At 30.5% G+C, this 22,904-nt stretch overlaps 1 protein-coding gene across 1 annotated transcript in view; it reads left to right on the top strand.

Moving 5' to 3' along the window:
- The window catches only part of LOC142322109 (zwei Ig domain protein zig-8-like), a 705,864-nt gene that overhangs the window by 35,823 nt on the left and 647,137 nt on the right, over positions 1–22,904 (top strand). Inside the window, exon 2 of the mRNA XM_075360807.1 lies at positions 22,417–22,604. Coding sequence (XP_075216922.1) covers positions 22,526–22,604 — 79 coding nt within the window. The 5' untranslated portion in view covers positions 22,417–22,525. The remainder of the gene's footprint in view (positions 1–22,416; positions 22,605–22,904) is intronic.

The following is a 22,904-nucleotide window of genomic DNA, read 5'->3' as shown; positions in this document are numbered from 1 at the left end:
ACCCTCAAACTGTCCTGATTTGTATCCGAGTGATTATTTTCTTTGAGGATTTCTAAAAGAAAAGATTTTTCCTAAATATCCTCGTACAGTGATGGAACAGCGAGGGCTGATCATTGAGGCGTGCAACGAGATAACCGATGTGTCGTCGAGTTATTAACAACGCAGGAGTTCGTGTTGAAGAAATTGCTAGACGTGTTGGTGATCATATTGATTATGTGATTCAGCAGAACATAATCTCCAAGGATATAGTAAACAAGTTGTGTTTTACTTTTCTTTATTGTGATTCAAATAAATACTTTTTAATAAAACCAAAAGTTGGTTCAATTCGTGCGCCACTTTGTAATTACAGTACAAAACAGTAACATGGAATAATTGGATCGTAAAGAATGAATTAATTAGGTATTGCTTCCTTTTTCGATCTGAATATAATGTTGCACAATAGCATTATTTCTTATCCACCAAAATTCGTGACATTTTTTGTCTTTTCACAGGAGGAATGACCTGTACAGTGAACAGTATCCCCCCCCAGAAAAAGGAACTGTAATGATATATCATGTATTTTAGGGGGTCTGTCCTAAGTTAAACTGTTTAATTTAACATGCGATTACGGTCGCGCGCGCGCTTACACACACACAATACATTTTTTTGAAAATATCAGTTGAAACTTTTGTTAAATTTTGAATGTGTTCATAGAAAAAACCCAGTAACTACGTATTACTTTACTGAAGAAAAATTCATACTTTTAGTTTTTATACGACTGCCCAAAAAGAAAGTGTAATGTATCAAGGGTGTATGTATATGTGTTCCACGATAGCATCTCAACGGCTGAACCGATTTAGATGTATAACCCCGCGTTGAAATCCTTACGTTACCGGGAATGTCATAACCTATGTAAAATGTTTAAATAAATTTAAAAAGCTAGAAAACAAATTATACTCTACAACATTGTCACCGGTACGCTCTTTAATTATCTTATATTGAAGAAGAATGTTTTTTTTTTTTTTTTTTTTTTTTTTTTTTCGTATTTCTCTTGTTTATTGAGTTTTAAGTGAAATACTATTTAGTTAGTTTCAAAAATTAATTGTTTTCTAGTTAATTTTAATGCCAAAATTTATGAAATCTTAGTAGTCTGTAACTAAAAGAGTGTCGGTTGCCTTAAAATCAATGTACAGATGCAAGTTATTTTGAAAATAACACGAATATGTGATGTATTTCATTTTATCTGAGCTATTTGAGATCTCTTGTTTTGATAGAGCAAGAGAAGTGGGAATTAGATCTTGTGAAACACGTGATCCGGTCGCAAATTCAGTCGTCGTTGGTAGGCACCTGCCTCGTTACTTCTACTCATTAGGTACGAACGGGATTAGCTACAACGTCTGACAAGGAAGTCGGGAGATCGGAATTTGAAATGGAATAAATTTTTTAATTTCATTATTCATCTAATTAGTGGATATGTAAAATACACATATTTATCTAGTACGAATCTAATTTGAATTTAATTTGAATTACGAATAAATACTCGTATAAACAAAATTTTAATTAATTATATTACCTTCAACGCACGAATTTTATATTTAATCAAATATTACTCATAACTTAGTATTTGTTTCGAATAGAAAAGAGGGCTGTAGGCTAGATTTAAATTAATCGTTAAGCAAACTTAGTATTGTTTATATATATATATATATATATATATATACTAATTGGAACAGGAAAATTATTTTATTTTGCGTTAACTATTTTGTTTGTCCTATTGATTTTCACTCATACATCTTACTTTTAGCTCACCGGAACGAATTTAAATTTTATTTTTAAAGGAATGGCGTATGCTTTTTGTTTTACCATCTTATCAGAAGGGATAAATGAGACATTTTTCGTATTAATCGTTTCCTTCTAAAAAATAAAATTTGGAGATGGAGGTTTTAATTTATTACGTTTATATAGATTATATAGATTTTACCCCGTAAGAAAGTCATGTAGAAATTATTTCGTTGTTAGTTTTTTTTTAGTCTTCATATCTCAGTTACCGCTATAATTTGAGCTATCTAGCATTCGGAATGTATCGATAAATATTATATTCGTTTGAAAATTGTTCTCTCTTCTTTTAAATTTATAAAAAAGTTTTCTTCCGTTATAAAACAAAATATGAAAGAATTTCTTTATGTTTTATTGATTTTCGTAATCGCCAGAATGCAACAGGTAAAACGTAAATCGGAATCCACAAAAAGAGACGGATGATATGCGTATATGGAATTCAATTTGTTTTTTATCATTCGAATATTTTTTTATTTAAAAGTGCAAGAGTAAATAACAAAAACCAATTTTTCATCAAGATGGATGGTAATAAATTAAATTGAAGGAATATTTATATTGCTGCTACTTTGATGAAGTAAATTTGTAATTCTAATAAAAATAAATTTATTCTAAATCTTTTCATAGTAAATATAATGCCCTTTTCGTGTAATAAGTACAAATAATGAAACCCAAAAATTCAAGGGATTTAATAATGATATAAACAAAGCCAATGAACCGAAAACATTTTTACATTTGTCGTAGAATTTAAAGATAATAAGAAAAAACGTTCTAATCGCTTATTTACTATCTTAAAATATTACTAAACAACATACATAGATATTGCTCACTACAATAAATTACGTCACTTATATAATACAAATTCTGATTATTTTCAGTACTAGCGAGAATTAATACACTGGACTGATTGCAACACAAAAAATACAGAACGTTTAATTTTTTTTTTTTAATAAACACAGCAGCTCGCCTAGTTTTAATGTACGTTAGTCACGTTCAATGTATGCACCTTTTTGTAGCTCAGCAGACGTCTAGACGATAATCTAACTCTTGACAGTTGTTAAGGAGTATCTGCGGCGTTATTAGACCGCTTCAACAATTTTCTATTTTAAATCATCCAAACCTTGAATTTTTCTTAGATACGCACAAATTATAATAAATTTCCAAGAAAAAAAGACTAAACGAATATCTATGGAGTTGGACCTCCTCGTCCGATCCAAATATTCGGGGAAAATGTTGTTCAAGAACATGGTAATATCCCGATGAAAGTGAGATGAAACACCTTCTTGTTGGAAATTGAAGCCTGCAGGCTGAGGAACAGCAAATTTCTCAAGCATTTAAAGAGATACGTTTGTCCTTTTATAGTGGGCTCCATTAAAAAAAACGGACCGATGACGTCATTTTTGTGCAGTCCTAACCAGACATTGACCTTCGGCGACCCCCTTTTATTTTCTATTACTGTATGGGGGTCTTAAGTACTCCAAATTCGATACTTGTGTCTGCTTACCTCTGCAGCAGACTAGTATCATAGGCGGCGATCATTTGGTTTAATGTGATGGAGTTGTAATGTTAACGCTAGCAAACTGATCCGCTTATGAATTATGTCGTGAACAGCAAAACGAGGAATTTTTAGTTCGTAACTAGACCACCTAATTGATTTTTTCCAGGACTTGAAGTGAACGCATCGCATACACGATCCGCAGTTTCGTCACTAACTGAAACTTTTGGATGATTTCCAATTTGTGGAAATAAGCTTCTAGTCTCTGGTAATGTCATATCACGCTGACGAATAGACTTTAATGTAGGAGGATCGATATTCCATTCTGTTCTTACACACCGTTGAACACGCGTAACTGATTGACTTCGCTAATCAAAGCACGCACTGAACCTTCTGTTGTGGGGTCCACATCAAGACTGATTACTACTGACTGCAACTGCATTGTGAGTCGGCTTGTCTATTATACATGCGTATTCCACTGACCTTGTGTACACGGAAAAAAATTTTGGAGATATTTTCTGTCGATGTAGCCTACGTTTAGGAGATTACGACGACTAGTTTTTCTAAATATCGATCATTTTTTTGGATACCTTTGGTCCGGACGTATCAACTAATCGTAATATGTTATTAAGTTTGCAGATCACACTACTGAACTGTGTTACACCATAACCCAACAAATTAATAAACCACAGTACTGAACGTTTTTATCACAATATCCCAATTAATGTAAGGTCGTGTTTTCTATCATTATAAGGAAGTGAACAAAGAGCCCTTTATCAAAACAGTAAGTTTTTCTCAAGTAATACGTTATTACTTTCGCATTTATTAAAAAGGCATCTCGTTAAGGTTAATATTATTTTAAAATTTCATTACCCTATAAATTAAAAATACAAAGTCCATCCTATATTAGTCTTGAGGAGCAGAAAATTTATTAATTTACGAGTATATTTTTGTATGATGCAAACAAACCAGAAGTTAGATTGTAATGGAACAAAGTTTATGTAATTATAGTTTATGATTTACCAAATATTCAAGGCTTAAAAAACTAGATATTGAAATATAAAAGTGTTTTTACGCCATTTCCACTTTAATGTATTGATTATGATTTATATCATTAAAATTTACGTAGTGTTGAGTAGTTTTTAAACAAATATCTCCAACAATATCAGTTTTTTTCCCGGAAATTTTTATCCGTAAGTGAACATTGTTATCATTATCGTTTATAAACGAAATTTAAATTCCTAATTTTTCGAAGTCTTGCTGGAATGTAGTCGCATTTACGTTCATTTTACTGAACGAAGTACAATCAGTATGCATTTTAAAAATGAATTTATTATGTCAAGTACATTAAATAACTGCTCTGTTTTGATGAAATAAAAAAAAAAGTACATTTACTAAATTTATTGAGATTAAGCCTAGCGCGCGCACTCATGCGCTCACACACACACAAAATTCAAGCAATTGAATCTTTTATTAAATTTTGAATTGTTTGCGTATTGAGCAGTTAATTTTCTAAAGTTATAATCATAGTCTTTTAGTGAGTTTTAAATATAATTTAGTTAGTCGATTTCGAAAGCTAATTTTTAAACTGATATTGACTTATTTACCTTTTAGAAAACTATTAAATGAAAAAATGACGCTCTAAAATAAATTTCGCACAAAAATTAAGGGCCTTATAGCATACTGATTAATGCAGAAATTTGGATAAGTAATAACTTAATACATTCAGAAAAGTTCTAGTACTACGATAAAAGAATCAATTAGATCGGCTCAATGGTTCTTTAGTTTTAAGCCAACATCATTGTATATTAATTTACAAAAAAAACATATACACAGTATTGAGTTTTTTTTGGCTTGTTGATATCACCATGTAAGCTTGAAGCTTATGTATAAGATATGGAAATGGAATTTTGTAGCGTGTGAAAAATGCCATTTTTGACCCGGATTTGAACCCGAAACCTCAGGATGAAACACTGAAACGCTACCATTTTTCCACGGAGAGTGGCGTTTTAATTTAACTATTTATTAATACGGGTGAATGTTATTGTTTAAATAATTAACAAAGACGGACAATTAGAATTTACAATTTTATAACATTAGAGTAATTTTCTCCTTAAATTCCTTTTTAGAAACAAAAAATCACATTAGTCATATTTTTCCAAAAAAAATGGGTTGGCAGATCTTGATAGCTATAAAGTTTAATGTGTTAAAAATTCTATTAAACCTTTGGGTGCTGTTACAGCTGGCACGGAGTACCTTAGATGAATTTTTTATCTTCAAAGCCATTTCTGCTATTTCATGTTTCTGTTTTTATTGTGTGGTAATATTTTTATTAAGACTATTATGGTTGCATGTAATTTCATTGCCCAGTTTTATTCTTTCTTAAGTGTTTGAACAGGTTGTTTTTTAATGAACGTTATTTTTTATTTTTCGGGTGCATAAATATATACACCAAAAAATGTAAGAGGTTATCTCTAAAGTAAAGACCGTTTCATTGTAAACAAATTTATTCCGAAAACTTTATAAATATTTTTTATGTCTCTTAAACTACATACCTTAACACTACTTCTGTATATAATCGCCATATGAATTAAGACATTTATCGTAGCTATACACCAGCTTAAATATACCCTCGTCGTATTCTTCTGCCGCCAGTCCATTTAACCATTGATTAATAGGATTTTTAAGTTCATAATCACTCGCAAATTGCTTACCACTTAAAAATTCTTTCAATTTCCCAAACAAATGGTAATCAGAAGGAGTTAAGTCCGAACTATATGGTGGGTGATCGTAAATTTCCCATCAAAATGTTCTCAGTAAATCACGTGTCGGACCTGCAAAATGTGAACGTGCATTATCGTGCAGCAGGACGACGCCGTCGGTCAGCCATCCACGTCGCCGATTTTGAATGGCGCGCCGTAACTTACGTAGAGTTTTGCAGTATGCTTCTGCATTTATAGTCGTTCCACGTGGCATGAAATCAATCAGTACTATGCCAAACCGATCCCAAAAGACTGTGGATGTCAGTTTTCATCTAAATGGCTGTGGCTTGACCTTTGTTGGTCTGGTTAGTAATTGAGGATGACGCCATTTATTTGATTACCGTTTTCTCACTGGCGTCTAAAATGAAATCCATGTTTCATCGACGGTAACAATTGAATTAAGGAACGGATCACGTTTTTTTTTGTAACGAATCAAAAATTCCAAAGCAGATTTCATTCGAAATTTTTTGTGACGTTTCGTTAAGACGTGCAGCACCTAACGTGCACAAACCTCTGAAGCTTAAATAGTCATGAACAATGCGACCGATAACAGCTCTTGAAACATTAGGAAAAAGAAGGGCCACGTAGGAAATCACTCAGCGAGGATCTTTTCTGATTTCATCATCAACGCGTTTCAACAAGTCCTCAGTGATTAAATAAATAAAACTATTTTCGACTATTATGAATAATTTTCATTTTAGGTACGTCATAACTCAACATTGCAAACCTCTGTACAATTTCGATTAACTAGTAAGACTTTGATTTAAAAGATGAAAGGATGCATTATGTAAGGTAAAAGTAAGAATACAGTAATTTACAAGAGATCTTATGTTACCGTTTCAGTAATAATATTTATGTGTTTACGAGAACTTCATCCAAAACGTTGACACAAAGTAAAAAGTAAGTTCATGTAGGTCAAAGTTTATTAAAACTTTGTTAATACTAACTTAATATAATGTACTTGTATTTTCGTGTAACTGAAAAACTAGTTTACAATTCCTAATTTAAGTGTGTAAATATAAGCGAGATAATAGCGCGCGCACGAGAGAAACGTATACACATACGTGCGCGCGCACCCCCCCACACACACATATATATATATACACACACACACAAACATTTATAAAATATTATCTAAACCAGTTAATCCAGCTTGAACAGCAACATGCAAATAAGATATTTTTATCGTTTTAATTTATTTTATATTAGGACGCGTTTTTGGATAATAATAAACACATCTTTTGCATACGCTACATTTCTATGAATGTATATTAAATTACAATAGAAATAAGCTATAATAATTTATTTCTCACTATTTACGAAATTTTTATAAAGAATTGACGAAAAAGAGGGCTGATAAATCACATTTCAAAGCTATTATTAAATTAAACATTTCTATTATAAAGTTATTAGAACGCGTGTTAAATTTGAAGGTACGAAGTAATTTTTAACACTATAATTTTTTTTTATATGAAAATCTTATCTTCATCCTCATATGTTTAAATGCTCGGTGGCACTCCTCTTTAGATGATCTATAATTTTTATTCTTCTCTTTTTTACACCTGAACCTTTCAGCACTGTTTCAATTAATTCTCCTATCATTATATTTTACAGACAGATTTATTCGTATTCTGAATTGTTCGATTTGGCTGTTACGAATTCGTGTAACTTTTCTCAATACTACTTTATTTTTTACTTTGTTCATTTCACCGTCTTCAACTTCCTTATATCCTCATTTCAATGCATTTCTGTTTATTTTTTTCTTAGCAACCAAGTTTTACGTCCGTACGGAAGAGTATTCCAAACATGATAATTCACAAGACTTTTTTAAAGTTTAATTCCAACTTAAAATAACAGTTTCTTTCTGTTCATTGTTTACTAAGTCATTTAATTAGTTTTTATTCTGTTTTCTCTTATGCGGTCTTCTGTTAACGTAGTACCTAAATATTTGAACTGTGAATTTTTGTTCAATTGCTTTTTTCTTTTGTGTAGACATTCATCTGTTTATTGTTAATACGAGTACCTATACTCACATGTCAGAATGTTTTCTAAGATTCATTTTCATTCCATATATAATCGTTGTAAAATTAGCCTTCTTTTTTAAAAATAATTTGTTTAATTTCCTGTGCTTTGGTATCTAACTAACCCATATCATCTGCGAACCATATACGAATCACTCTTATTCTTAAACTGATTCCTTCAAGTTCTTCTTGAGCATGTTTTATCATACCTAAAACATAAATATTATACCGGTTTGGTGATAGGCGGTGTCATAGCCTTAGTCCTCCTTTTCCTAGGTTAAATCAGACCTCTGAGTATTTTTATTTTCAAAAACGTTTTCTGATTCGAGTACATTTTTTAAAAAAAATTTCTAATTCTTTATAATCTAATATCAATTAAAAAAATATATATTCCTTCTAGGCAATCTTAAATTAAATTCCTCAGAGAGAGTACACAATATATCCACACATTTTGTACTTTATCCCGAAATAGAAATTGAATTTATTTAAATCAAGTTGAAAGAATTGTGATTATTTTAATAAGAAAAAGATGATTTTTTTAATAAATAGTTATAAAATAAAAAGTTATTTATTATTAATAAGTCCAGATGCTTAATAATTCAACATAAAATATTCTAACTAAGGGAAATGTAATGACGTAAAAATTGAAAATACAGAAAAATATCTCTTTGACTTATTTTATAAAAAATAATTAAAACATTAACTAAGTTAATTAAAACGTAGCAAAGAGCTAGTTAAATGGATTTTATGGTAAAATGCATTTAATCTTACATTTAATAACTAGAAGTAGGAATTCAACTTATTTAAAGATATCTTTATGCAAATTTAACATAATGTCGCAGACATATTCGTGCAGAGTACTTACTCAACATTTAATAAATTCTAATAGGTTATTACAAGTAAGTTCATAATAGAAAATAATTAATTATTCACCACAGACATCTCCGAGATTAAATTTATCTTCTTTCTTGAATAATTTCTTTCATTTATTTTTTTTAATTTATCTACTTAAAAAAGAAATAGTGCTTTTTGTCATACGGTGTCATCCAGTCTGCTTAATTTTGATCTAGATTCCCCATTTTCATGTGTATTCAAACATTCAAACATAATGTTAAATGTATGTATATTTGCTTAGGTATTTCTGACGATTTAAATAAAACATCTGATGTGAACATCAGACGTTTTATGACATCATATGACTTTTTTGTACGCCTATTAAATTACGTATACACATTTTTTTTAAATGAAAAGAACATAACATTTTATTTCATTAATAACTTCTGATATTTTTTCATATATTTTTTTTTACTGTTATTATTGAATTATTATTTATTGTAAATTTTTTTACAATCAAAGGTTAATAATTATTAATAAATCTATATATTTAATTAAAAAAAAGGAGATGAAGTTGGATTCAACCGATGTGCCTTCCCCTTGTAAGATCCAAATATTTCATTAAATAAAATGTAATATGGTAATAAATCTGAAACCAATAAGTACCACTTATGTTATATCGTTGAAAAGCTCTCAATGAAGCCTTACTACTCCAGTTAAGAAAAAGTAAAAAATCCAGATTTTTTGGATTTTGGGCTTTTTGGATACTTTTGGTCCAGTCGATTGCAATCAAAAGGGGAAGTGCACAATTAGATGTTACAACGGTCCTAAAGCCAAAATTACAACATCCTACGGCTAATCGTTTTTGAGTTATGCGAGATACATACGTGCATACAGACGTCACGCCGAAACTAGTCAAAATCGATTCAGAGATTGTCAAAATGGATATTTCTGTTGAAATCTGAAAATCGAAATTTCTTGCGATCATAATACTTCCTTTACTTCGTACAAGGAAGTAATAAAGAAAAAAGTACATATGTTTATATGTTAAAATTAAATATGTTTATATGTACGTTTTTCTTTACGTACGTCCGGAAACGCTTCGTTAACGAGTTACGGCTGGCGAAATATTTCGCCCAAATTTCATCACCTAAAGTGAAATGAAGCCTGAAGTGAAAGTGATACAGAACATCTTGGAACGCAAAAATTTATGCTAATTTGATGGTCTCATATGAAATTCAATCTGCCAAATTGCAAAAAATGAATCTGAAAACTACACAAAAATTCATCGGCGTAATATCTGGTGATCTGGGTGGCCAGAATTGTGAACCGCCTCGAAGATCCATTTATCTGGGAATTGCTTTTTTAAAATGGCGGAAACAATACGAGAGAAATGTGGAGACCCGCCGTCGTGCTGGAAGTACATCCGGCGTCATATTGCAGGAGGGACATTTTTAATGTAGAAGAAACTGTAAGAACGCCTCACCTGTTAAGCGCTCTTAGAAAATAAACGGTTCAATCAAATGATTATGAATAATCCCACACCATACATTAATAGCAAATCGCTGTTGAAAGTTACGTTGAACCATTGGATGGGGCCCATGCCCTCATCCATGAGGATTAACTTCTGCCCATGAGTCTTGGTTTTCATGTCGTTTATGCTATCACGAGTGAAGTGTGACTCATCGGTAAATAAAATGTACTTGAAGAGTTTTCGATGAGTATTTAACCGATTACAGAACGCCAAGCGAAGGACAGGGTCTCCTGCATGTAGATGTTATACTTTTTGTTTATGATACGGATAAAGGTTGTTATTCCTAAGTGTCCTCCATACTTTAGTTTGTGAAACCCTCAACCGGTTAGAAAGACGTCTTTTACTAACACCGGGACTACGCTGAACAGAAACAATAATGCTTTCATCGACATTAACATCATCCTGGAGAGAAAGGTCATAAGGGATATGATTACTGCTGGGAAGAGATCTGTTTCCCGTAACATACAAAATGCCCCACTAATAGTTCTTGGATTTGGAATATTGCGCTTAGGATAACGTTGTCGATATTCTTCAACATCGGCCATAGCACTACCTTCACACTCGCCATAAATAAATACCATATCGGCATTTTATTCATTCGAAAATAAGTATGGGATTATTACTTCAACATTCAACCAGATTCGTAGTGGTTATGCAGTACAGGCAATGAACTGAAATTCGACTGTAAGCTTACTGAGCAACACAATAACAATTTAAATATTCTTAATTGCTGGACGTCTAATATTCTATTGCCAACTTATGAAATGAAAATTTCCCCAAAAATAATTATTCCCTATTTTAAACTGATTTAAACAAAATTCAAAGTTTTTTAACAGAACTTAAATACACCGCTACGATCGTTGATTCAGTTCTATCTCGTATGAAATAATTTAATTTTTAACCTTTTTTTATTAATTTTGAATACCAGAAATTTCTGTTTTTTATCATTTTTCCCCAGCTTTGAAAAATGAACCGGTTATCGATAAAAAACATTTTCCAGTTAAATTTACCTTTGTATTGCTCTAAATAAAAGTCCACTTTATTTAACTGTTACTCACTTTCTGTTTATTTACACGATTTTGTTTATAATTAAATTCCCTACAAGTCTTATTAAAGAGTTTTATCTTTTTATTGGAATTTAATAAAGTATAAAACTGCGTTTTTCGACACCCGTTTTTGCGTTTTTCTCTGTTTTTTTTTATTTATTTAGAAAACTACAGAAGTTACAGTTCTCGGACTCATTTTATTTAATTTGTCAGATTGAATTTCTTACGAAACCATGAAATTAGCATAAATTTTTTCGTCCCAATAATTTCTGTATGGCTTCATTTCATTGAAGGAGATAAAATTTGAGGGAAAGTTTTTGCCAGTCGTAATTCGTTAAAAAAGCGTTTTCGGACCTACGTTTATATGTATTTTTTTCTTTATTTTTTTATATGTATAATGAGCTGCCAAAGTATCTGAATAACCTTAAATCACTCTGTATATTATATAATTATATGTTATATTTTTTATGATAAAATGTAGGGCAAATTTATTTATTCACTAGCTATAAAAAAGTAATCAGAAATCAACGATTTCTATACTAGACTGATGCCCAATTACGCTTCCTTTTTTATGAAAAAATATTCCATATTTTATACCTTAAGGTATATAAATAACTGCATATTATATATGTATATTAAATATGTTTAATGTTATGACATAGTAGATAATAATAATATTATTATTATATTAGTAATATTTATACACAATGTACTCTTAGTTATCTTTAACCTAAGGGGTGTATAAAATCTCCCTGGTTTTGGATTTCCAGCTCTTCCGATCTCAGCAATTTTTATCTTTGCAACCATCTTTTTATTCCTATTTACATGAGTTCCTTAAAACGGTTAATTAAAATAACTCAAAGATTTTTGCAATAATTCTTTCAAATTTATCTTTTTAGATAACCTGGAAATAAAATAATAAATGATAAGTGATTAATGAAGTGAAAAATAGGTGAGCCAATAAAACAAGCGATTTTAAAACTTTTATAATGTTTAGTTTTACATTAAAGATAAAAATTATTATAAATTTACAGTTTATTTTAAAAAAAATTAACTGTACTTAAAATTTTTTATGTTCTGAACATTAAATCCGGAATGCGTCCATAACTCACACGTTGTTCAAATCGATATGTCGTGTTTTCCATCACATAAAATAACATATCCATAGGAATTATGGTAACTTCATGACATTTTTTTATTTGAGATTAAAACGTTTCGAAGGGGATTTAGATTAGATCAAAGGGTTTCGAGGAGGGATAATTATATAATTAAAATCGCTTTATATAATTTCTACGAATACCCATATAAGAAAAAATCTCATGTTGTGATAATCCGATGATCTCGCGGTTCAAGGAATAACACTGCGTCCGGCGATAACGAGGTCTGAAAACAAGAGTTTTAACTCCATTCATCGATCGCCTAGCTATGAACCAGTCGCCCGAATATATTAAAACCACGTGTTTGTATTAAATTTTTATTCCATCGTTATTTATAAAATAATGTAAATGTCATTTCGTTAGCATATACAATTTAAAAGTTCGTGGTAAAACGTTATACGATCAACTTCATCCGCGTAATTTAATGCTGAATTTTTTACGGTTAGATGTTTTAATCCTTATAAAGAGTTATTCGAACAGTGATATTTGACTAGCAAAGTGAAATAGAATTGCAATCGATGGCATTAAACCAATTGTCATTGAGACTTTGTAGCGTTGAAGCTTTTACAACTCCTGTTTTCAGTAATACGTACACTTATTTGTGTTTCTGGTGATTTCTTTTTCATCGCTGAATCAGTTTCACCAAAAATTATGCACCTTGACTTTTATTGAATCTGTTAACGCACAACATCATTTTATTGATACTGAAGCGGTGTCGAAGCAACCATTTGCAGCCATAAAAATATCACCTTATTTTTAGAATGCTTAAAAACAGAAATGTATGTTGTTTACCAGACCAACTCTGAATTATATTTACCACGTAAAAATGTTTTGGTTTATGGAAAGGAAAAATTGTACAACGTATCCGATTTTACCCAGACATATCAAACGTGTTTTCAAATGTACGGTGCAGTTTTTAAATTATTTATTTATTTACGATAATTTTTTTATATATTATTTTTAATTCATGATGCTGATTTATATATTTACCAGAGATATCTTATTAACTTAAAAAAATATATTTGGAAATAAATATTCATGTTTAGTATAGTATGTTTAGTATGCTTTATACTATAATAACTGCAATTATGCTAATGTAACCGGCTATTGTTCTACAAAGCGTATTGTTTTAACCTTTGACGTCATTAAACGAGTACATGAAGCGTTAAAGCTTTAGGTTTCGTTTACGTATTCCCCGAGGTGATAGAATAATCAACAGTTTATTCACAATAATCTAATGTATAGTATTCCATGTAGTAGGCTTATAACGTAATTTAAATTATATGCTTACATTACGTGCATTTAATTTTGTTTATTGTCGTGTTTGTGTTATTTAATTTGTTTAATTATTAGTTAATTTACATGCTTAACATCTGAAAGTAAAGGAAAATAATTGTATTGACATTTTATATTGCGTATAATTGGTTAGTGTATCATACGGTACATATTAACATGATGGAACTAGATAGGAAATCTTATTTTTTATTGTTATTATAACTGTTTTTTTTTTTACTTTTAAAATTGATTCTGAAAAAAATATGAGATGAAGTGTAACGTAATCTGATAAAGTAGTGACGAAGCATTATATAAATTATTTATATTTTATAGTTTTAATCGTGAAAAACATACGGGCTTAGCCGTAATTATTATATGATTAGTATTGTTGCATCCAGTCATTGAAATCTCGGTAGAATACTTTCTTTTAGCGTAAAATAATAAATGGAAAAACCGGTAAAAAATTAAAATAGTCTTTAAGAAAACAAAATGTTAGTAAAATTATGAGTTCTTTATTAATGTGAAATCAGCAAAAATATGGAAAAAGTTAATTTGAGAAAAAAAAGTAAAACTGTTCATTAATATCATCCAAAAGAAAAAAAAAATAGGTGTGTTGGAAATCATCCCAGTTTTGATTCATATATGTACAAATACTAGGATATGTCCTGAAATGCTTCTTTTGTGAGTTACGTTTAGTGAAAAAGTTTGCTCGGTTTCAGCCGAAATGAGATTGTACTGAAATTTTTAGGACGTTAATTAAGGAGCAAGATAGTGATTTCTTATGGGGTTTTACTAGAAAAATGAAATAAAATAGGTTCCAGAACCGTATCTAATGTAGCTTTTAAAAATCAGGCTGAAAACCAATAAATTGGGCTAAAAAAACCTGTTTTTATGTTTGACGTACAATAACTTTGTTAAATGGGTAATAAACACAAAAACCATTTAAACAAAACATGTAGAGAATTTAATTCTGAACGAAAGGTTTAAGATAAGTGGAATAAAACAAATATATATTGAACAATTAATGTTCATATAGAGCGTTCGGAAAATCGCTGTGCAGTATGCTTTAGAATTATGTGTTGCATTCTGTTCTTTCGGCGTTAGGTTAGTTGCTCAGTAATAAACCAAGACATCAGTTGTTGAGTAGTGATTGAACGTGCTTCGTTTGGTTTCAGATTGTTTCGTTTATCGGAATCAATAGTTGCGACATACTTAATGGTTCTTTCGTCGAGGAACACATTTTTTCTCGTTTAACACGTCTTTTGTGACAAGTAATATATTGATTTGGTGGAGCTCAAGTTTTCTGAAAAGTTTCCAAATACTACTGTTCCTCAACGCAATGCAGTTCGAACTCTTATCAAAAAATTTCGGGCAACAGGTTCTGTTGAAGACGCTGATCGGAGTGGAAGTCAACCTAAACTAAACGAACAGAAGCTGCTTGACATTTCGGATGCTATGGCTGAAAATCTATCAAAATCAACGCTTAAGTTGGCACAGCAGCATGATATCGGACTTGCTACCGCCCATAAGGCTGTAGGAAAAGAACTGAAACTTTTTCCCTAAAAAGTTATTTGTGTTCAAGAACTGAAATTTACAGATCATGCCAAAAGACTAAATTATTGTCAACGGTTTAAATGTTTTATTGACCAGAATTCCGTAGGTATTAGTTTCATCAAGGAGGGTACATTAATTCACAAAATACATGACTGTGGTCTACAACTAACCCCAATTCACGATTAACGAACGAAAAACCGCAATAACGGCATTCATACGAGACATTCCAGTACATCAGCTGGTTAAAGTATTTAAAAACAAATTGAAGTGTGTCCAGTGTTGTATTGATGGAGGAAATCATTTTCAATACGTTTTATAAAATATTCTAATTATTGTAATATCCGTTTCTAAAAAAATGAAATAGAAGTACAAAATAATAAATAAGAAAGTTTCGTCATTACACTTCTATAATCATAGTGCATTCTGAACACTCTATGCGCTCTATTTTCAGCGTTTCCAAACGCTCTATATGTAACAAAATTTATTACATACTTGTATTTTGAATTTTTCTCATCGGGGACTTTTTTTTGATGTTCCAGTTGCGTTAAGCTATTGCGAATTTTCCTCAGTTTGGAAAAACTCTACCATCAATAATTTCGAATTTTTCCACCCATCTTATAATTGTATTCACTTGCGCAATTATGGTGGACACATATTTTATGCAAATTCGGGTTGCAGTTCCGAATTTATGTTATGAAGAATATACACATTGATATACCAGATTGTCATATACGCTAGTTCTGTAGATGGTTTAAAATAAAACCTTATTTTTGTTACAGTTAAAAAAATATATTTTAAAAAATATTTAAATTTAGTTTTTCGAACTTGGCATCGTTTAGTATAATTATTTTATATAATTTAAAAAAAACAGCTTACCAAATTCCATTCCAGTTTAATTTCCTCCAGCGCTTTCGGCTATTCTGCCATCTTCTAGATGAATATGATTATAATTAAAATGATAAAACTACCATGAATGGATTATATATATAACGATTGATTGTCATTTTATTATTCGTCAAAAGTTAAAGTCAAGTGACTACCGTCCGTATTATAATAGTTTCTCAATTATTATAACAATTGAAACATTTAAAACATTATAATTTTAATTATAATTATATTCCTCTTGAATATGGTAGAATATCTGAAAGAGCTCGAGGAAATTAAACTGGAATTTGGTAAGCTGTTTTTTAAAATTATATATAAAAATATTTATCTTTATATTGAAATATAAATGAAAATTTTTAATTTTACAACGAATTTCGTTTTATATCATTTTTATGCTAGTACTATGATTATAAACACTTTGTAATTTACGTGGACTCTTCTGAATACCAAACTTTGCCAAACCGAACAGTTATAAGGCACCATCTCACCTAATTTTTTTTAATATTCGATTGATAAACTATTTCTCATCTTAACTAGAACCAGTCTCTCGTTAAAAGTTTACTCCTTTTTTTTCTATTTTAATCAGTATAATTCAAGAGTTTTCACAAGATACTCATTCCCTCACATGGGATTCCTCTATTCCTTGAATTTTTCAAAGTTTTCTTTGTAGTTCTTTTAAAAAATTTCAAACTTCTCTAAAGCATCTTTTTAAAAATTTATATAAACCGGAAGCAGGATGGCAATACAAAATAATTTATATGAACACGATGGCAAGACGTGTTACAAAAAGAACCCGATCTCATTCTCCATGTTACTTGCAAGTATTTTATGTTAGAGGTATCTTATTTCTGTGAGAATTAGAGGACAAGAATTTTGTGGCTTTATTCAAATTCTATAAATTTTACAAAACGTTATTAGAAAAATCTCACAAAAATCCATTCTTTTATTGTCAGATCCAGGTGAAGCCGAAAAATATTACAACAATTCACTCGCCGTGGGGTTGTTTCAAAATATAACAAACGACTGGTTTAGAAAAAAAAAACAAAAAAAAAAACAAGTAACCCATTCAACTACTGTTAATAGCAGCATCCATTTAGAGTAACATTATTTTAATATTTATTATTTTGTAATTGAAACAGTTCCGTGGCGAGTGATTTTTTTACAAAGTTTTGTACGATGTTAAATATTTGTGTTTGAAGCAAAGAATTCTGTTTTTTGGAGAAGTTTGTGAGTATCAAAAATTATTCAGTTTTTTGTATATTAATTTTTTTTCAGTTTTGGAGCAAACAGTTGTCTTTGAGAGATACCTTCACACTGTAAGTGTTTTTCGGGGGTTTGCATTATTCACCATTTTTTTTAATGTTATTCTGTTTTTGTTGGTATTCATGACAAACAATTGTTTTTTTAACCTCTTTTCGACTAAAAATGTTTTTGTTTTTGAGGGTAATAGGGAGATTCATTAACACTTTTACAATGAAATTGTTTTTGTTTATTTTGGAGGGTATGATATCAGTTATTTTTATATCATGTTAAAATTAAACAAAATAATTTAAATTAGTTTTAACAAAAAAAAAAAATTAGTAAATAAATATGCAATATCAATTGTTGATAATTCATCAATATAAACTGATTGCTCATATAAGCCTATCCATGTATTTCCAGCAGTTCAAATACAAATATTTACAAACAATGAAAACTGAAGTTATGTGGCTGAGTTAAATTGTAATAGCCTTCTATTCTGTGAGTACAGCCAGTTCCAATTAGGTAGTTAAGCGATTATTGTGAAAATCAACGCGCATTATTTTCTTCACTTAAATTGGACTAGTAATCATTAATTTTAAGGTACGTGCAACATTAATATGTATATTATAAATAAAATGCAATGATTTTTATAGCTTTAACGGGAAATTGATAAGATGCCGTTCATCGCTGAAAAAATTACATTCATTTTCGACCCAAGTATATTATTTTATAGCTTTAACTGGAAACTGATGTGTATGATGACATAAAATAAATTTAAAAACAATGTTTTAGATCATTTTATTTATAGAGCAATTTAGTTCACTTTCGTTATGATGTATATGATAACATAAAAAACAATATGTTTAGAACATTTTAATAAAACAATATATATAAATTACCTTTGGATTGTATTTGTGGATCTTACATTCCAGCAATGACCGTCCTTGTCTAGCGATATCAACGACAAAACCATCGTCTTAAAAGCCGAAAACACCGTTTTCTCGGCAAAACATTAGTTTCATTTTCCACTACACTGCCCTCACTATTACACACACTGCGATTACTTTCAATTCGTAAATACAAAATTAGCACGTTTCGAAAGTTGAAAATGTACTGAAACACGTGCAATTACCGTGTACTTTGTTCGGAAATTTTACTTTGTTGTTAATTTTTATGTAAAAAAACATTAAAATTAAATCAACTAGAAATAAAGATAATACACAAAAATATAATTTTTTTTTTAATTTTAAGTGACTATCTATTTTACTTAATTTGCCCAGTTTTAATAAAGTTAATCGAAACAAAAATTATTTTAATGTAACCTAAATTTATTATTTTCATTTAACTAGAAATTACCTTATCATAGACCAGCTAATCGTAATTCAGCTGTAATTTTACTATATTTACCCTGCATCACAATAATACACAAAAATATAATTTACTTTTATTATTATTTTTGTTAATAATTATTATTCGTTACCGTTATTATATTATATTATATTCATATTTTATTACATTTATATAAATAATTTAAGAATCTAAAGACGAAATGTAGACGGAAAAATGGTAGTTTCATTTTTCCTAATGAGAAAAGAGTAAATCATGTTGTAGCCTGCGCTATCTGACAAAATGTAAACGAAACGTACATTTTCTTGCTATCGGAGAAGAATAAAAATGGCGGTTTCATTTTACTTGATGAAAAATGAGAAAAACGTGTGAACGTTTCAAATAAATGAATATTTAAAAGTGAAAATAGTTTTTATATAAAAAAAATCTGATGTGGACACCAAATGACTTCCTTGTACGACTATTAAATTAAATGAAAAGTACATAAAATTTTATTTCATTGATAACTTCTGATATTTTTTCATATTTTTTTTTTTATTGAATTATTATTTATCGTAAAAATTAATTTACAATCAGAGGTTAATAATTATTAATAAATCAATATATTTAAATATAAAAAAGTTAAAAAAAAAGAAGTCTGATTCGAATTGTTTGGATTTTGGTCTTTTTTGACACTTTTGGTCTAGTCGATTGCAATCAAAAACGGGAGGTACACAATAAGATGTTACAACAGTCTTAAATCTAAAATTTCAACATCCTACAGCTAATGGTTTTTGAGTTATGCGAGATTTACGTACATACAGACATCATGTCGAAACTAGTCAAAATGGATTCAAGGATGATCAAAATGGATATTTCCGTTGAAATCTGAAAACCGAAATTTTACGCGATCACAATACTTCCTTTATTTCGTAGAAGGAAGTAAAGATGCATAACAAAGTGGTATTACCGGTAATCATGTTAGTGTTTGTTTTTTAATGAACCAAAGTCGCGACTTTCGATAAGAAGCTTAACCTTTACTTAAATCAGTCCCGTTAGTCGTTCTCTTGGGTCTTTCTTCAATTCTTATGTTTGAGTTTTTGTATGTTTGAGATTAACTCGACTCCAAAACGGGGAGTCTTTGATAAGAGAATAGCTAGGTAAATTTTTTTTTAGGTGTAAATTTAATGTTACGTGTTGGTTTTATCGACTTTAATAAGACATTTTTTTAAACTGCTTTTTAAGATTTTAAAATAGTATAAAGCTAGATTGTTGAAGTTGCAAATCGTCTGTTTGGTGAGGATTTTATATTAGAACTGTATATGTTGAAGCCAGGAGAGCTAGAATTGATTATATGGTATACCAGTCAAATTAGGTCTAATACAATTAAACCTGAACTTTGATGAGTCTACTGAATGAAATACTAATTGTTCATGGAGTGGACCTATTTAATTATTAGAAAATGATCTCCGGAAAGGAAACGTATTTTCTGAAGGTGACTATAATGCCATATTCTATCAAATGGTTGGAAGATATCAAAAAGAGACTAGTAGCGTATTTGTTTTATCAAGAGTTGTAAGATAATTTGTATCAGAGTATGACCGGTGTATGATTAAATTTTCTGGCCTGAAAGCAGATTGGTAAAAGGTTACAATTTTCTGAATCGTTAGAATAGAAACTAGATGTTGGTAATCATTTTTTAAAATTATTCAGGGTAAGACGGGAAAGGCTAATTGATGAAATGTAACCAGTTCATAAAGAATAGGTTTTGCAGGTTTATGAATCATTTTGGTTATTAAAGATTTCATTTAACCGGATATTTTGAAACAAGAAGAAAATGTATGCATATACGAGGTGCGACAATAAAGTAATGAGACTGATGTGAAAACAAAATGTTGCTTACCGTTTTAGTCATGTTTAGTGTTATCTCCTGCAAAGTAGTTCCCCTCTGATTGCACACACTTATTCCAGCGCTTCTGCCATTGATGGTAACATTTCTGGAACTCATCTTCTGTAATATTCTCCAAAACCCTCGTCACAGCTTTTTGGACATCTTGTGTTGTTTGAAAATGGTGTCCCTTGACCGCCATTTTGACTCTTGAAAATAGAAAAAAGTCGCACGGAGTGATATCTGGTGAATAAGGTGCCTGCGGTAGTACTGAAATTTGTTTTGAAGTAAAAAATTGCTGTACTGACAGAGCAGTATGGGATGGCGCATTATCGTGATGCAGAATCCAATTGTCAGCAATGTTGGCACGGACACGAAGAATTCGTTTACGAAGTCTTTCCAAAATTTCTTTGTAGAAATATCGGTTAACTCTTTGTCCAGGAGGCACCCGCTCTTTATGAACAATTCCCTTGGAATCGAAGAAGCACACAAGCATGCATTTCACTTTTGACTTTGACATGCGAGCTTTTTTTTGTCTGGGTGATCCCTTTGAGCACCATTGTGAACTTTGGCGTTTTGTCTCTGGATCGTATTGAAAAGACCAACCTTCATCACCAGTAATAACTCGGCTCAACAAATCCGGATTGATTTCCGTTTGCTCTAACAGATCGGCTGCCACATTTTTCCGTGTTTCTCGCTGTTGTTGTGTGAGCATTTTTGCACAAATCTTTCTCATACCAAGATCTTCAGTTAATATTAGACGAACCGTTTCTCGGTTGATGTTGAGTTCTTCTGCAATCATTTTCACGGATAATCTTCGATCAGATCGTACGATTTCACGCATCCTGGTCAAGTTGACATCTGTCCGTGAGGTTGATGGTCGTCCACTGCGGTCTTCATCTTCAACATTCGTTCTGCCTTCACTAAAAATTGTATGCCACCGAAAAATTTGAGCTCTTGACATAATATCCTCTCCAAAAGCCTTCTGAAGCTTACCGTAAGTTGTCGTCGCATTTTCACCCGATTTAACGCAAAAAGAAATGGCATACCGTTGCGCAATATTTTGCGGTTTCATTTCTGTGACGAGAGACACAAACACGTATTCACTTATTACAGCACAACTCACGACTGAGCGGTTGCATCAATGTGCCGCTTGGACTAGAAGTAGCTTACAGACCAAGATCAAAGAAGGAATGCCTACGCAAGCTGCAGGGTTGCCACATCTTGCAATGAAAAATCAGTCTCATTACTTTATTGTCGCACCTCGTGTATATATATATATATATATATATATATATTCTAAAAAACATTTAAATAAATTTATCAAAAATAGAACCTAGGGCTGCAAAAATAACTACTTTTGTTGTAGTTTTTATTTATGGTAAATGTGTAAGGTACAAAAACATTTTCAACGTTTTCTAAACATTTCAGCAGTATTTATTGACTATTTTTGATACGTGTTATTGTTAAGAAAGATGCCTGTTTCACAAACACATAAGCGTGCGCGAGTTATTTTATTTTTTAATACACTTTATACAGCACTATTATGCTGCTTGATAAATTTCACACAATTTTCTTTTTTCAGCGTGAAGAATGTGACGTCCATGTTCGTTATTGTGTTTCCTCAAAACACCATTTACCCATTGTCACTCACGGGCGTGGAGGAACTTTTCGTATCTTCTATAATGAATTAAATGCAATGGTTCTGCAGCCACAAAGGAACAATAAACAAGGACACTGTTCAGGTATATTACACACCTACGGTATGGTCAGGTAAATAAATTATTTTATAATTTGTTTGTATAAATGGATTTATGTATAAGTATATGTGATCTGTAATTTGTGGTTATGATTAAAAATAAACAGCATTTTTATAAAGCTGCTGTTTTTTAATTCGAATAATTCACTTTGCGTTGGTCTTAATGACATTTTTAGTCCTTATAGAAATGATTTAAAATATTGGTTTTAAGTAAAACTTACAGATTTGTCATTTTTATTTTTAAAATGATTATGATCAATTAATAATTTTTTATGGATACTAATCTTACTTCTCGTTTATTTATTAAGCCATTT

Source organism: Lycorma delicatula, chromosome 3 (genome assembly GCF_047948215.1).
Source record: "Lycorma delicatula isolate Av1 chromosome 3, ASM4794821v1, whole genome shotgun sequence".
Classification (NCBI taxonomy): domain Eukaryota; kingdom Metazoa; phylum Arthropoda; class Insecta; order Hemiptera; family Fulgoridae; genus Lycorma; species Lycorma delicatula.
The sequence above is the reverse complement of the archived record's forward strand: the minus strand, read 5'-3'. Positions and strand labels throughout refer to the sequence as shown.